At 41.2% G+C, this 15,448-nt stretch overlaps 2 protein-coding genes across 2 annotated transcripts; both read left to right on the forward strand.

Annotated features, from left to right (window-relative positions):
* The first annotated feature begins 7,625 nt into the window (after window positions 1-7,625).
* LOC114163414 (uncharacterized) lies at window positions 7,626-8,333 on the forward strand. The gene has a single exon (XM_028047733.2). The coding sequence runs from the start codon at window positions 7,626-7,628 to the stop codon at window positions 8,331-8,333; it is 708 nt and encodes a 235-aa protein (XP_027903534.1).
* A 152-nt stretch (window positions 8,334-8,485) lies between these two features.
* On the forward strand, window positions 8,486-9,067 carry LOC114163415 (uncharacterized). The gene is made up of 2 exons (XM_028047734.2): window positions 8,486-8,630; window positions 8,694-9,067. Exons 1-2 carry the CDS (start codon window positions 8,486-8,488, stop codon window positions 9,065-9,067), a joined length of 519 nt encoding a protein of 172 aa, XP_027903535.2.
* Window positions 9,068-15,448: the final 6,381 nt, after the last annotated feature.

Below are 15,448 nucleotides of genomic sequence, written 5' to 3' on the forward strand. Positions count from 1 at the left end.
TCTTCCATCTCTTCCATTTTTAAGCTTGAGCTCTCCATGGCAATGGAGAGCTAAACCCATTTTTTGTTGGGGTTAGATGTAGCCACGAAACTCTTGTGTAAATGCAAATGTTTTGATTTTATATATGACTCTTTCATTAATTGCTAGTCTTCTTATTTCTTCACTTAAAGCTTGCATTGATTTAGCCATCTCTTGCATGATTTTTGGTTCATTGGGTGTGGAAATATCTTTTGAAACCTAGATTTGAAATAAGAAAACTCAATGGAGCTTGTACCTAGGAATGGGGCTTGACCCATTGGTTGCATTAAAACCTTCGTGCATAAAGCAAATTTGCTTATTAAGAGTTCAAGGAATTGACCTTTAATAAGGAAATTTAGGCTCAATTCATTAAGGAATTAGGGTTTGAGTAATATTGTGGGTTAGCATTAGCATATTAATGAAGAGGATGTTAAATTGTAGTTGCATGAGAGCATAGTTGGTGAATTCTAACCCCGGCAATATCAAGTCATATCATTTCTAATCTTTTCCATTCACTAAGTGCCTTTAACTTCCAAAGTTCAATTTTAATTATTTATGCAAAGTTTAACTTCATACGTTGAAACTCAAAATATGGATTTATTCATTAGTTTAAATTAGTCACTAATTACGCAATTAATTAGTATACACGAGTCTCTTGGGAAACGATATTCCGGTCTTACCGGTTACTACTTGCACGACTTGGTACACTTGCCAAAGTCTTAACAACTGGGACTGCGTAAATTGACGTGTTTTTGGATATTTTGTGATATGGTTAAACTAATGCACTTATATAATATTGATGATACTTTCATTTGACGTGATTGGATGATGATTAGCGGGTGTGTAGAAATCTGATAATTATGGGGTTGAGTACAGACTCGTAAACCTTTATGAGTTACTTGCGATTGCTATATGTGATGTATGGAATGGGCAATATGTTAATAATAAGCCTCAAACAGTTGGTGTGGAATTGATCTCTGTGTGTTAAATGTATGAATACCTGTGACTGAATCCGTGAGGAGAAGATGAATTGGGAAAATTGGGAATAATAGCTTTCTACAGACGTGAAGGAACCTAAATGGTTCTGGAATCACTGTCACGCCGCCCGGCGACACCTGATATACCGCCAGGCGATCCCGAGCTGCCAGCAGCGTTTTGGCATGTCCAGTGGGTGGTGTGCACATAGGGGAATCAAAGATTTAAGCGATGGGTGTTAGGATGATTGTTAGTATAAAAGGAGGGTACTTGTGTGAGGTTAGAATTATCAAAATAGGGTTGGGATTATGTATGAACTCTAGTTAAGGAGGCATGAGAAAAACTTGGGATGAGTATTTTTGTATGATGCATTTGGTGTGGCTACACGGGTGTCTTGATTGCTGGCATGAAAAGGTGTTTAGATGAAGTGGTTGTTATTTAAACTGTCAAGGTGACATATTAGTATTTAGGAAGAATGTGTGCTTAAACTCCAACACCTAAACACATGAGTGCTTGCCTTGATTGTTTGTTGATGATTTGATGACTTGAGGTATTACATATATATACTTGTATTTGAGGAATATGAATGTATGATTGTATGATCTGGTGAGGCTTAGCAGCGAAGCGGGGAAAACTCATGGGAACATTTTTATAGAGTTTTATCATTTATGGTTTTGGAATAAAGATGTAATCTATTATGAGACTGTTTTGGTATTTTATTAAATTTTGAGAAGATTTAAACTTAGAGTTATATTTATTATGAAATAAATTCTTTGAAATTCCTGCATTTTTGGGAAATGGATTTATAATAAATGTGATTTTATTTTCTTATTTTATATTATATTTTTAAATCCGTAATATCTGGTCGGGATGTTACACAAATTAAAGAATTAGAGGTTGCAAAACATACTTAGAATTGTACTTTAAGTAGGGGTGCTTCTTCTTTCTTTAGATTTCCTCCCTTATCATTTATTTTAGAAAATGGTAAACTTCACACAATTTCTCTCCCATTTGAGATTATGTGTGTTCTATTTACTTCGTATAAAGTATGTGTTCCGATTGGAGTACTACATGTTTATAATTTTCTGCATTTTGGTAGTAAAGAGAGAGGAAAAACATGGTGGTGGTGTTTTTCAGAAGTAAACATGCATTTCAAATTGAAATTGCAATGGTGTATTTTAATTGTTCTTGATTCAACTTATATGTAATCTATCTATGATATCCAAATTCTAGACCGAACCATTTTCATTTAAATGGAGGATTAATCCCATTGACACTATGAGTTGGTGGAATAATTGTGAGGTGTTGAACATGTCACATGCCATATGGTAAGGACAATATGTCAAGTCCGATGAAATATACATCATTAAAGTTTAAGGATGAACCTAAATGAAGAACTACAATACACCTTTGGGGAGCAGTCATTTGCTGCACCTATGACAGACACAACAACGACAATCGCAACAACGATAGAGTGAGGCAACTACAACTTGCTTTTGGTGACTTTCAAAAAAGTTTAAATGGAATATGAATGAAAGAGGAAATGGATTAGAGACAGGAGGGAATACGGGAATAGAAGGTGGAGGGAACGAGGAGCTTAGGCAAGTAAGCATAATACAAAATAAAAAAAGTCAGGAGATGGGAGAACAACCAAAAGAACAAACACACAACTTCTTGGCACAAGTTCTCATACGCTCTTTGCCAGAGAAAAAATGGAGATTCCAAATATACATCCAGTAGAAGGACAGGAACGGAGGCACAAAAAATCAGAGGAAGGAGAAGAACCCATTAGAGGAAGCCAAGAAGGGCAGCTCACTCGGTAGGAGAAAGAAATTTGCAGTTTCAAAATACACATACAACAGAAGGGAGAGAAATAGAGGAAGGAAGAGCAAAGAAAAGAAAAAGGAAGTGAGCAGCATAAGATAAGGGAGCTCCAAGAGGTAAGTGTCGTGCCTTGAGTCTTTGAGTACTTGCGTGAATATTATGTGAATATGATCTGAAGTGTGTGTGACTTGTTGTGCTTGTTAAATGCTATAACGAATATAATGTTCTATTGTGCTATGTTCTATTGGTTGTTGATTCATGATTTTGTGGGAGTTGTTACCATCTCCATTAACATGTGCTCATACTACTTGTGCCTTACACCTGAATAAAAAACAAAGAAACAAAACTCAACCACAACAACTATCATAAATAACCTTCACTGTCTCTCCATCTTCCATCTTCACTAGCAAAACCACCCATAATCTCGATCCAGTGTCACTGTACACCCCCAAAATCCCAACCACCAGTTTTCATTATTGTCAACCTTCATCTTTAGCCCCTGCATTTGTCATCGATTATCTTTTTTCATTTGCATTTTTTGTTCATCAACATCTTCATCGTTCACCTGCATAAAAGCCAAAGAAAACACAGAGACCCAAAATCAGCACCTTCACCCTCACAATTTCAACACCCAAAACCACACTCGTCGAGCCATGGTACTAGCACCATTCATACTAAACCTTAAACCCCACATTCATTGACCTTCAATCCCTATTCATAAAACCATCACCTTCAACCTGCACTCAAAAAAATCAAGCAGTCATGTTTCACCATCACTCTTCATTTTCTGTTAAATCCATAATAGCATTGAACCAACATCGAACCAACACCACTCGTACCTTTCACACCCAAGGCAGAAAACAGAGAAACCACAAGAGGAAGAGGAATAAACCCTTTAGGGTTCTCTAATTTGAAAAGGGAAGAAGTTGGGTTTGGGATGGCAAGCTCCCAGGTCCATTTCCACTTTCAGCACCCACAATGTTAATTTTTACACTCCCACGAGTTCATCGCACTGGGTCAGTTATATCTACTTGCTGCACACCCATACCATTTTATTTCTTACACCTATGTCTCACTTCACGCACCCCACCTGTTTACTTCACGCATGTCCACATGCGATAATCCCGCACTTTCATATTATTATTTGCTTGGGCTTGTTTGTTGTGTTACTCCTGCACCCCCACATTCAATATAGACACCTCCCACTAATTACTCACTACACCACTCATTGCCCTCTTTTTTTCCTAAATAAATTTAATAAAATAAAATCAAAAATAATTTTCTCTTTCACTTTATTGTGTCTGTTCGGTCATCCACATCGTGTGACACTCATTTTCAAAAAAATATCAATAGTTTTGTTTCACTTTTAGTGATTGTTAGGCCACTCACGTCGTGTGACACCTATTTTCAAGTAATTCAAAAATAAAAAAAAATACAAAATTCTCAATATATAAAAATATCAACACTTTCTGACAAACAATTTCTAAAGAACTATGTGACTCTGATTTCTTATTTTGAATGAGAATACGTAGGACCAAGGTCAATCCTTATCGGGCTAAAAAAATAAAATAAAAATATTTTGTTTCTTTTGTATATTCTTTCTTCTTCTTATTTTTAGGGAAATTAACATTTTGAAAACCACATCAATTTCACATTTCTAATTAAAGGTACTACGTCCGAGCGGATGCTGTGGGGTGCTAATATCTTCCCTACATGTAACTGACTCCCAGACCCAAAATCTAGATTTCCACATACTTGTCTTATCTTCAGGGTTTTCCATAGTTTTCCATAATAAACTATGGTGGACTCCAAAATCTCTTTTCAAACCTGTTTGCTTTTTGGTTCGTGGTCTCATCATGATTTTGGTTGCGAAACCTGCAAATTGTAAGACCCGCTAAATTTAAATAATTAAATAATCAATTATTTAATTAAAGTGAGGGAGAGAAGCCTTTATGGCATTAAATGTTAACCTTCATGACGTGGAAAAGTACTAGTTCAAGTGGTTGAGAGTACTTTGGTTGTGTGAGAGGACTTGGGTTCAAGTCCTATGTATGCCATTTGTGCAGGATTTAATTCTATTTATTTCTTTTTCTAATATGTATTGTGCGTGTGAGTAAGAAGATGGCAATTGAGTTATACTAGTTGGCATGAAACATGAATTGGCATGATGGTTTGATATTGATTTTGCGATTTCATGGTTATGGGTTCTAGCCTTGGGGAACACCTAAATTAAACTTATTATATTTTTTTGGTAGATGTGGACGGAATGGGAAGGGTTAGGGGAAACCCTAGGGTTAGGGGAGTTCCTTATGCATGTTTTATTTTCAATCGTATGAAAATTGTGTTCTGAGCATGCTTGAACTGTGAAATATCTCAATTCTGATTTGGATCGCGTTTTCGAGGTTTTCTCCATGAACCACCTGGCGGCAGAGGATGAACCGCCTGGCGGCAGAGGATGAACCGCTAGGCGGTACATGCGCTGTGACGCTGTTTTTGGTTGTTTTGGACCTATTTGGGATACCTATGATGTCGTCGTAATGTTTATATGTTGAAAGTGAAATTTTACGAATATAATCGACTGTGAATATTGTGGTTACGTTGGAATGCATGAACTTTATCTAAAATTGGGGGTTAGGATTATGATGGCCTCAGTGATAAACAACATACATCATGTAAATGCTTGGTGGGGTTGGCTTTGCATAATTGAGATTAACATATTTGATGTATGAATTCGGGATGATGCTTTGATATAAAATTATGTCTGTATGAAGGGGAAAATTGGATAGGCACGTTTGGGTGTGTTTCGGTGCAGGAAAATAATCTGGAGATTTCCAGATATGTATGCACCACCTGGCGGTACGTGATCTGCCGCCAGGCGGTCTGGCAGTGCAGTGGGCATTGTACAGTTCTAAATGGGCGTCATTTCATTGGGGTTTAAGAGGCAAGTTATAAGGATATTATTTAAAGAAAATTTAATAGAAAAGGAAAAATTTGAGTTAAATGGGACTGAGGGGAGATTTAGATAAATGAAGATGTGAAGTATGATATAAATAGTAATGTTCTTTTAAACGTGTGGCTGTATGTGGTAAGACAGATTCAGATGGTATGTTAATTTGATAATAAGAGTGAGATAGGGGTATATGAAATGGTATGGTTGGTGTAATTTTTCCTTAGGCATGTTTTGTGGTTGTGAACTGTTGGTATGGTACATATGTAATATGGATTAAAGTGTGGTGTCATGCTTTATATAAATTCCAGAATGTATGGTTTTATGATTGGGAGTATGCAGAATGTATGAGACATATTTGAAAGGGGTAAACGGGGGTGAGTATGGATGCATGATAATATTGGATTGGTTGGCATGTCTAAATGAGTGTGATGTAATTTGGTATAGATATATGTCTGGTAAATCATAATTGTGTTATACTTGGGTGATTGGTTTGTTTGGAGATCCTTTGGGATCTGTTTAGGTGCTCAAAAACCAGTAGCATTGTGTTATTGGTATAGCGCTTGGCGGCATGAGCAAGCCGCCAGGCGGACAGGAAAATAAACCAATGACAGTGGTCACAGCGGGAGCAGAGCGCCTGGCGGTGGGCGATGGATGCGCCAGGCGGTGACGACGAGGCAGGGCGCCTGGCGATGTGGTGGTGTCTGCCAGGCGGTGGTAGTACTGAGAGGGTACTGTAGGCGCGTGGTGACTGGCGACGTGTGATGACCGCCAGGCGGTCTGGAGCTAAGTTCTGCCTAGCGACGTGTGATGCGCGCTAGGCGATTTTGGTCTAGTGATGATGCGCGAGGAAAGTTTTCTACACCGCTTTAAGGGATGATCATGATGCGATGCTTTGACTAGGGGCCCAGTTACGAGTGTATCTTGTATTGGGGTAACACGTGACCACTCTAGGTTGAAGCCTGGTGGTTTAGGAAGTCTAGTGGAGTGTGCGAGTTGTGGCTCGTACGGTGAGGTTCGGGTGATTGCCCTCTTTAGAGTGATTCTGATAGAGTTTTGGTAGTCTGGAACAGCTACAAACTTTATGTTTGTTCGGGGAGATCCACTTGGTGTCACGGTGAGATGTTGTGGCAATGTTATTCCCACGTGTGGACTATCAGGTGGTGGCCTGTAGTTGGAGGGGCGTGTGGAGACTCGTGTAACGAAGATCGATCATTGTTCTCACTTAAAGGGTATAGAATTGATAGACATCTAAAGGCAAGTGATGGATGTGAAAGGGAAAAAAGGAAAAGTGTATTAAACTGGGTTTACTTTTGTTAGTATGGTATTTAATATGATATTGTTGTTTTTATTTAAATGAGCTCACCCTATTTTTGTGTGTGTGGCGATGATCATGTGACTTGTTACATGGGAGCAGATGTTGGTGCAGGTGAGCAGACTGGCACTTAGAGACGGAGTGGGGATCTTCCAGGGATTTTGTTATCACTAGTTTTCATGTTGGACCATGGTTTTCTTTGTAATAATTGCACAAACAATTTTAATCGTATTACGCATTTTACGACTATTTTTATTCATGTTAGCGCGTTGAACATCGATATTTAAATTTTTCCCGCGTGTTTTTGGGAAATCGAGGTTAATAAATGAGGTTGTGACATATTTATCTTTCTTATTTATTTTAAAAAAGTAATTTCCGACTAGGACGTTACATTTGGTATCAGAGCCGTGATTTCAATGATTTCATGGGACTTTTGGGGAGTGAGCCTAGCGTGACGTGTGTGTGTGTGTATATATATATATATATATATATGTTGTTTGTTTTGTTATGGAATTGAAATATAAATGGTTTGATTTACCAGTTAATATGGGGCGCATCCAGGCTATGGCTAATAGGAGGAGGAGAAGCGATGCGGGCGCTGATGAGATTGCACAGGCAATCCACAGGATGGTAGATGCCATGCAGCCGGTTGCGGCACAGCCGAGAGCTTTGGTGCCACCTACTAGAGCGGTGACCATGGAAGATGTCCTAAAACATAAGCCGTCAAAGTTCAACGGCAAAACTACTCCGGATGAGGCCGATGCTTGGCTCAGGGAGTGCGAGAAAATATTTAGAGTGCTTGCGTGTACTGAAGCACAACAGCTGAGCTTTGCCACGTTCCTGTTGGTGGGTGATGCGGAGTACTGGTGGACGGGAATGCAGCAGCAGATGCAGACCCGTCAGGAGGAGGTGAGCTGGACGAGTTTCGGAACCAGATTTCTGGAAAAGTATTTTCCAGATTCAGTTAAGCATGCACTAGAGGCGGAGTTTCTCACATTACAGCAGGGGAATCAACTAGTGCAGACCTATATCGACCGCTTTGAGTACTTGGCGAGGTTTTACTCGCAGGCGAGCATAGAGGAATGGCGCTGTCGCAAGTTTGAGGAAGGCTTGAGGCATGAGCTGCGCAGAGTCTTGGTGCCGTTGCGGATCCGGGAGTTTCCAATTCTGGTGGAGCAGGCCAGGACCGTGGAGAAGCTAGAGATGGGACCTAGTCGGGTCGGGAGAGCACAGAAAAATACTCCTAAGGCTTGACAGCAGAAGACACCATACAGCAGGCCGCAGCCTTCCTCCTCAGGGCTGCGAAGTTATAATTATGGTGGCCCACACCTTCGTAGGAACTGCACGAAGGCGGCAGGAGTTCGGGTGCTAGTACGGAGCACGTGAAATGTTACAAATGTGAGAAGATGGGCCACTATGCCAGTCAGTGTCCCACTAAGAAGATCGCTGGAGGGGCCACACCACAGCAGAAACCCCATAAGGCGTTAGCCGATCGACCCCAAGCTGCGGGGAGAGTGTTTGCACTTACCAATACTGAGGCCACTCAGTCAGGTAACCTTATCCTGGACCGTTGTATATTGTTTAATAACAGTGTTTTGGTCCTGTTCGATTCAGGTGCTACTCACTCATTCATCTCTCAAGAGTGTGTGAGTAGGCTTGGACTTGTAGCTCGTGATTTGGGTTGTGAGCTGGCAGTCTCGACACCTGCATCAGGGCAAGTATCCACCAATCTGGCATGTCCCGGTTGTGTTATTGAGGTGGCAGGGCACAAGTTCAAGGTGAACCTCATTTGCTTGCCATTGGAGGGACTGGACGTGATACTCGGGATGGACTGGCTGTCGGACAATTGCGTCATGATTGATTGCGAACGGCGCAATGTGGTATTTCTTGAGAATGATGGGCTACCTTTAATCTCCATCCGTGAGGTGGTACATGAGGCGACTGGTGGAGCTTCTTGTTATGTGATAATGGTGCAGCCGGAGAAGTGAAGTGCAATTGATCTAGTCAGAAGCATACCGATAGTGGGAGAATACGCCGATTTGTTTCCAGATGAGGTGCCTAGATTACCACCCAGCAGGGATGTAGATTTTGCTATAGATCTCGTCCTTGGAGCTGGGCCAGTATCAATGGCTCCATATAGAATGGCCCTGGCGAAGTTAGCTGAATTGAAGAGGCAGATTGAGGATTTATTGGAAAAGAAGTTCATACGACCGAGCGCATCCCTGTGGGGGGCCCTAGTGCTGCTAGTTAAGAAAAAGGATAAGAGCTCCCGACTTTGTGTGGACTATCGTCAACTGAATAAATTGACGATTAAAAATAAATATTCGTTGCCCAGAATTGATGACTTACTGGACCAGTTGAGAGGAGCAGGGGTATTTTCCAAGATTGATCTGCGATCTAGGTATCATCAAATCCTGGTTAAACTAGAAGATGTTCAGAAGACTGCGTTCAGGTCGCGTTATGGGCATTATGAATATGTAGTGATGCCCTTTGGAGTGACCAATGCCCCTGCGATATTCATGGATTACATGAATAGGATTTTCAGACCTTGGTTAGATAAGTTTGTCGTTGTATTCATAGACGACATTCTTATTTACTCCAAGAACCTAGAGGACCATGAACATCATCTGCGTGTAGTGTTAGATGTGCTCAGGGAGCATCAACTGTATGGGAAATTGTCCAAATGTGAGTTTTGGATGAAAGAGGTGCAGTTCCTTGGCCATGTGATCTCGGCGCAGGGTATTGCGGTGGACCCGGCAAAGGTAGAGACAGTGATGAATTGGGAGAGACCTCAAACAGTATTAGAGATGAGGAGCTTTCTAGGGTTGGCTGGGTATTATCGGAGATTCGTGGAGGGATTTTTGAAACAGGTGAATCCTATGACGCAACTCACACGTAAAGATCAGCCTTTCGCCTGGACAGACAGTTGTGAGAGGTGTTTTGAAGAAATGAAGGTAAGGTTGACCATAACTCCTGTCTTGGCCATTCCTGATACAGCTAAGACTTTCGAAGTATACTGTGATGCTTCATATCAGGGGTTGGGTTGTGTATTGATGCAAGAGAAGCGCCCATGACTTATGTGTCTCGACAGTTGAAAGTGCATGAGAAGAACTACCCGACGCATGACCTGGAGCTAGCTGCAATAGTGTTCGCTCTGAAAACTTGGCGACACTATTTGTATGGTTTCCAGTTTCAAGTTTTCAGCGACCACAAGAGCTTGAAGTACTTGTTCGATTAGAAAGAATTGAACATGAGGCAACGCAGTTGGATGGAGTATCTAAAAGATTATGACTTTGAGCTGATGTATCATCCTGGTAAAGCAAATTGGTTGCGGATGCTTTGAGCAGAAAGAGGGTGCACGTATCAGCCATGATGATAAAAGAGCTAGAGCTTATTGAGCAGTTGCGGGACATGAACTTGGGGTTACACACCGGGGTGGATTATATACAGTGCAGTATGCTACAAATCACTAATGAGTTTCTGGATGAGGTTAGGGTGGAACAGGGGAAGGATTCAGAGCTGCAGCAGATAATCAGTGAGTTAGGCACTAAGAAGAGGAAAGAGTTCAGGATGGGTAATGAAGGCATCCTACGGTTTAAGGAGAGGGTCTGTGTACCCAGGAGTCGGGTACTCAGGAAGATGCTTTTGGAGGAAGGGCATAAGAGTCGTCTTAGCATACATCCGGGTATGACTAAGATGTATAAAGATTTGAAAGCAAGATTCTGGTGGGCGGGCATGAAGACGGACGTGGCGGATTTTGTAACATCATGTCTGGTATGCCAAAAAGCAAAGATAGAACACCAGAGGCCGGGGGTACCTTGGAACCCTTAGATATTCCTCAGTGGAAGTGGGACAGTGTAGCGATGGATTTCGTAATCCACTTACCTAAGTCTACCAGGGGTTATGATGCGATCTGGATGATTGTGGATCGACTGACGAAATGCGCTCACTTCTTGCCGATAAATCAAAAACTGTCAATGGATAAATTGGCAGCATTATATGTGAGGGAGGTGGTTAGACTGCATGGGGTGCCAGCCAGTATAGTGTCAGATCGGGATCCGAGGTTTACATCGAGGTTTTGACAGTCACTGCAAATAGCACTGGGTACGCATAAGGATGTCAACGGGGCGGGTAGGGTACGGGTAGTAGCTCCCCCGTACCCTACCCACTGAATAAATATTCGCCCCGTACCCGTACCCATATCCGTCGGGTATCCGTTATGCGGGTACCCGTCTATTTTTTTCATATTTGCGGGTATCCACGGGTAACCGCGGGTATTTAAAAAAATATTTTAAAAAATAAATATTTAACCATAATTAGTGCTTGGATCAAGAAGTCTCTTTTCTCGATTGATTCTTGAAAAACAAACAAATAAAAAATCATGACCAATTTATATTGTAGTTTATTTTTGAATAAAATATTAAAGAAATTACTAACTTCATCAAGGTACACCTCTTGCAACATTTTAAAAAGTTTCATGTTGTCCAATTTTAATCTAGAAGAGCCTGAAAACATAAGAAGTTCATTAAAAATTTCTAACAATCACTTAATTAAAATATCTAAATAAAAGTGTTAATTTCATTACCTTCCATGTTGGTCCATAACCAGTCTTGGAGACACATCAATGCCTCCACAATATCTGAAAGTAATTTACTCGGTTGTGGGGTAAGAATCTGACCACCATTATTGAATGAAGACTCATAATGTTTTTTACTAATATATATATATAAGGGTATTTTTCTAAATTAAAGTTTAGCGAGTACGGGTATCCACGGGTACGGATACTATGATACCCATACTCGCCCCGTTAACATGCGGGTATCAAAAATATTCATACCCGCGGATAGCGGGTATCCATTTTTAATATCTGTTTCCTACCCGTTGCGGGTTTTATCCACGGATACCCGCGGGTACAGATTTTTTTGACATCCCTAGGTACGCAATTAAGGATGAGTTCAGCCTATCATCCCCAGACTAACGGACAGTCAGAAAGGACTATTCAGTCCTTGGAGGACCTCTTGCGAGCTTGTGTGTTGGATCATCTGGAGAGCTGGAGTGAGGTACTTCCTCTGGTAGAGTTTACTTATAACAATAGTTATCACTCCAGTATAGGGATGGCTCCTTATGAGGCACTATATGGGCGGAGATGTCGGACTCCATTGTGCTGGAATCAGGATGGTGAAATAGTGGTGCTTGGTCCTGAATTTTTACAGATGACCACAGAGAAAGTGAAGATAATCCACGAGAGGATGCGAGCTACCCAGAGTCGGCAGAAGTCTTATGCTGACAAAAGACGACGACCATTGGAGTTTGAGGTTAGAGATCATGTGTTCCTTCGTGTGACTCCAACCACTGGTGTTGGAAGGGTTCTCAAGTCAAGGAAATTGACTCCCAGATTCATTGGGTCGTATCAGATCACTCGGAGGATAGGTCCGGTGGCATATGAGATTGCGTTGCCACCCCATTTGACGAATATGCATAATGTATTCCATGTGTCACAGTTAAGAAAGTACATTGCAGATCCGTCACATGTGTTGGAAGCGGACGACATCCAGGTTCGGGAGGATCTGACGATGGAGGCTGGACTTGTACGAATCTTAGATTTCCATATCAAACAGTTAAGGGGCAAGGAGATTAGAACTGTGAAAGTCCTTTGGGACGAGGCTACACAGGAGATGACCTGGGAGATGGAGGACATGATGAGGCGGTCCTATCCACACCTACTTCCTGGTAAGTTATAATTTTCGAGGACGAAAATTTTATAAGATGGGGGGAATGTAAGAACCGTTAAATTTAAATAATTAAATAATCAATTATTTAATTAAAGTGAGTGAGAGAAGCCTTTATGGCATTAAATGCTAACCGTCATGACGTGGAAAAGTACTTGCTCAAGTGGTTGAGAGTACTTTGGTTGTGTGAGAGGACTTGGGTTCAAGTCCTATGTATGCCATTTGTGCAGGATTTAATTCTATTTATTTAATTCTGTTTATTTCTTTTTCTAATATGTATTCTGCGTGTGAGTAAGAAGATGGCAATTGAGTTATACTAGTTGGCATGAAACATGAATTGGCATGATGGTTTGATATTGATTTGGCGATTTCATGGTTATGGGTTCTAGCCTTGGGGAACACCTAAATTAAACTTATTATTTTTTTTTTGGTAGATGTGGACGGAATGGGAAGGGTTAGGGGAAACCCTAACTAATCTAGCAGCCAAGGAAGGCTGAAAAACAAAGGGGTCATGAATGGCCATTAACCATTAATTAAGGAAGAAACCCGTTTTTGCCTCATTAACCTAAATTTAAGAATTGTTTAAAAGATGAAAGTGGAGTATTAAGAAGGGTTTTGCCAAGGCTGAGTATATACCAAAAAGAGAGCACGAAAAGAGAGTGATTGGGAGTGTTGGGAGAGATTTGAGTCTGAATTGGTAGAAGGGCAAGAGGGAGATTGGCAAACAAGGAAGAAGTAGCACATTTAACAAATTGAGCAAGGAATCCAGGTTAGGGGAGTTCCTTATGCATGTTTTATTTTGAATCATATGAAAATTGTGTTCTGAGCATGCTTGAACTATGAAATATCTCAATTCTGCTTTGGATCGCGTTTTCTGGATTTTTCCAAAAATCGCCTGGCGGGAGTTCATACGCCGCCAGGCGGCACATGCGATTTCACTTGTTTCTCGGTTTTCTCCATGAACTGCCTGGCGCCAGAGGATGAATCGCCAGGCGGCACAAGCATTGTGACGTTTTTTTTGGTTGTTTTGGACTTGTTTGGGATACCTATGATGTCGTCGTAATGTTTATATGTTGAAAGTGAAATTTTACGATATAATTGATTGTGTATATTGTGGTTGCATTGGAATGCATGAACTTTATATGAAATTGGGGGTTAGGATTATGATGGCCTCAGTGATAAACAACATAAATCATGTAAATGCTTGGTGGGGTTGGCTTTGTAGAATTGAGATTAATATATTTGATGTATGAATTCGGGATGATGCTTTGATATAAAATTATGTCTATATGAAGGGGAAAATTGGATAGGCAGGTTTGGGTGCGTTTCTGTGCAGGAAAATAATCTGGAGATTTCCAGATATGTATGCACCGCCTGGCGGTACGTGATCTGTCGCCAAGCGGTCTGGCAGTGTAGTGGGCGTTGTACAGTTCTAAATGGGCGTCATGTCATTGGGGTTTAACAAGCAAGTTATAAGGATATGATTTAAAGAAAATTTAATAGAAAAGGAAAAATTTGAGTTAAATGGGACTGAGGGGAGATTTAGATAAATGAAGATGTGAAGTATGATATAAATAGTAATGTTCTTTTAAACGTGTGGGTGTAGGTGGTAAGACAGATTCAGATGGTATGTTAATTTGATAATAAGAGTGAGATGGGGGTATATGAAATGGTATGGTTGGTGTAATTTTTCCTTAGGCATGTTTTGTGGTTGTGAACTGTTGGTATGGTACATATGTAATATGGATTAAAGTGTGGTGTCATGCTTTATATAAATTGCAGAATGTATGGTTTTATGATTGGGAGTATGCGGAATGTATGAGACATATTTAAAAGGGGTAAACGGGGGTGAGTATGGATGCATGATAATATTGGATTGGTTGGCATGTCTAAATGAGTGTGATGTAATTTGGTATAGATATATGTCTAGTAAATCATAATTGTGTTATACTTGGGTGATTGGTTTGTTTGGAGATCCTTTGGGATCTGTTTAGGTGCTCAAAAACCAGTAGCATTGTGCTACTGTTATAGCGCCTAGCGGCGTGAGCGAGCCGCCATACGGACGGGAAAATAAATCAATGATAGTGGTCACAGCGGGAGCAGAGCGCCTGGTGGTGGGCGATGGATGCGCCAGGCGGTGACGACGAGGCAGGGCGCCTGGCGGTGTCGTGGTGTCCGCCAGGCGGTGGCAGTACTGAGAGGGTACTGCAGGCGCGTGGCGCCTGGCAGCGTGTGATGCCCGCGAAGCGATTTGGAGCTAAGTTCCGCCTAGCGGCGTGTGATGCGCGCTAGGCGGTTTTGGTCCAGTGATGATGCGCGAGGAAAGTTTTCTACACCGCTTTAAGGGATGATCATGATACGATGCTTTGGCTAAGGGCCCAGTTACGAGTGTATCTTGTATTAGGGTGACACGTGACCACTCTAGGTTGTAGCCTGGTGGTTTAGGAAGTCCAGTGGAGTGTGCGAGTTGTGGCTCGTACGGCGAGGTTCGGGTGATTGCCCTCTTCAGAGTGATTTTGATAGAGTTTTGGTAGTCTGGAATAGCTACAAACTTTATGTTTGTTCGGGGAGCTCCACTTGGTGTCACTGTGAGATGTTGTGGCAATGTTATTCCCACGTGTGGACTACTGAACAAGTACA

This window comes from Vigna unguiculata, chromosome 9 (assembly GCF_037176805.1).
Source record: "Vigna unguiculata cultivar grain cowpea cultivar isolate G323 ecotype 2 chromosome 9, ASM3717680v1, whole genome shotgun sequence".
NCBI lineage: Eukaryota > Viridiplantae > Streptophyta > Magnoliopsida > Fabales > Fabaceae > Vigna > Vigna unguiculata.

Coding starts and splice junctions, on each gene's coding strand:
- LOC114163414 (XM_028047733.2), top strand. CDS start 7,626: ATGGGGCGCATCCAGGCTATGGCTAATAGGAGGAGGAGAAGCGATGCG.
- LOC114163415 (XM_028047734.2), top strand. CDS start 8,486: ATGGGCCACTATGCCAGTCAGTGTCCCACTAAGAAGATCGCTGGAGGG. Junction 8,631..8,693: donor TACTGAGGCCACTCAGTCAG/GTAACCTTATCC, acceptor TGTTCGATTCAG/GTGCTACTCACTCATTCATC.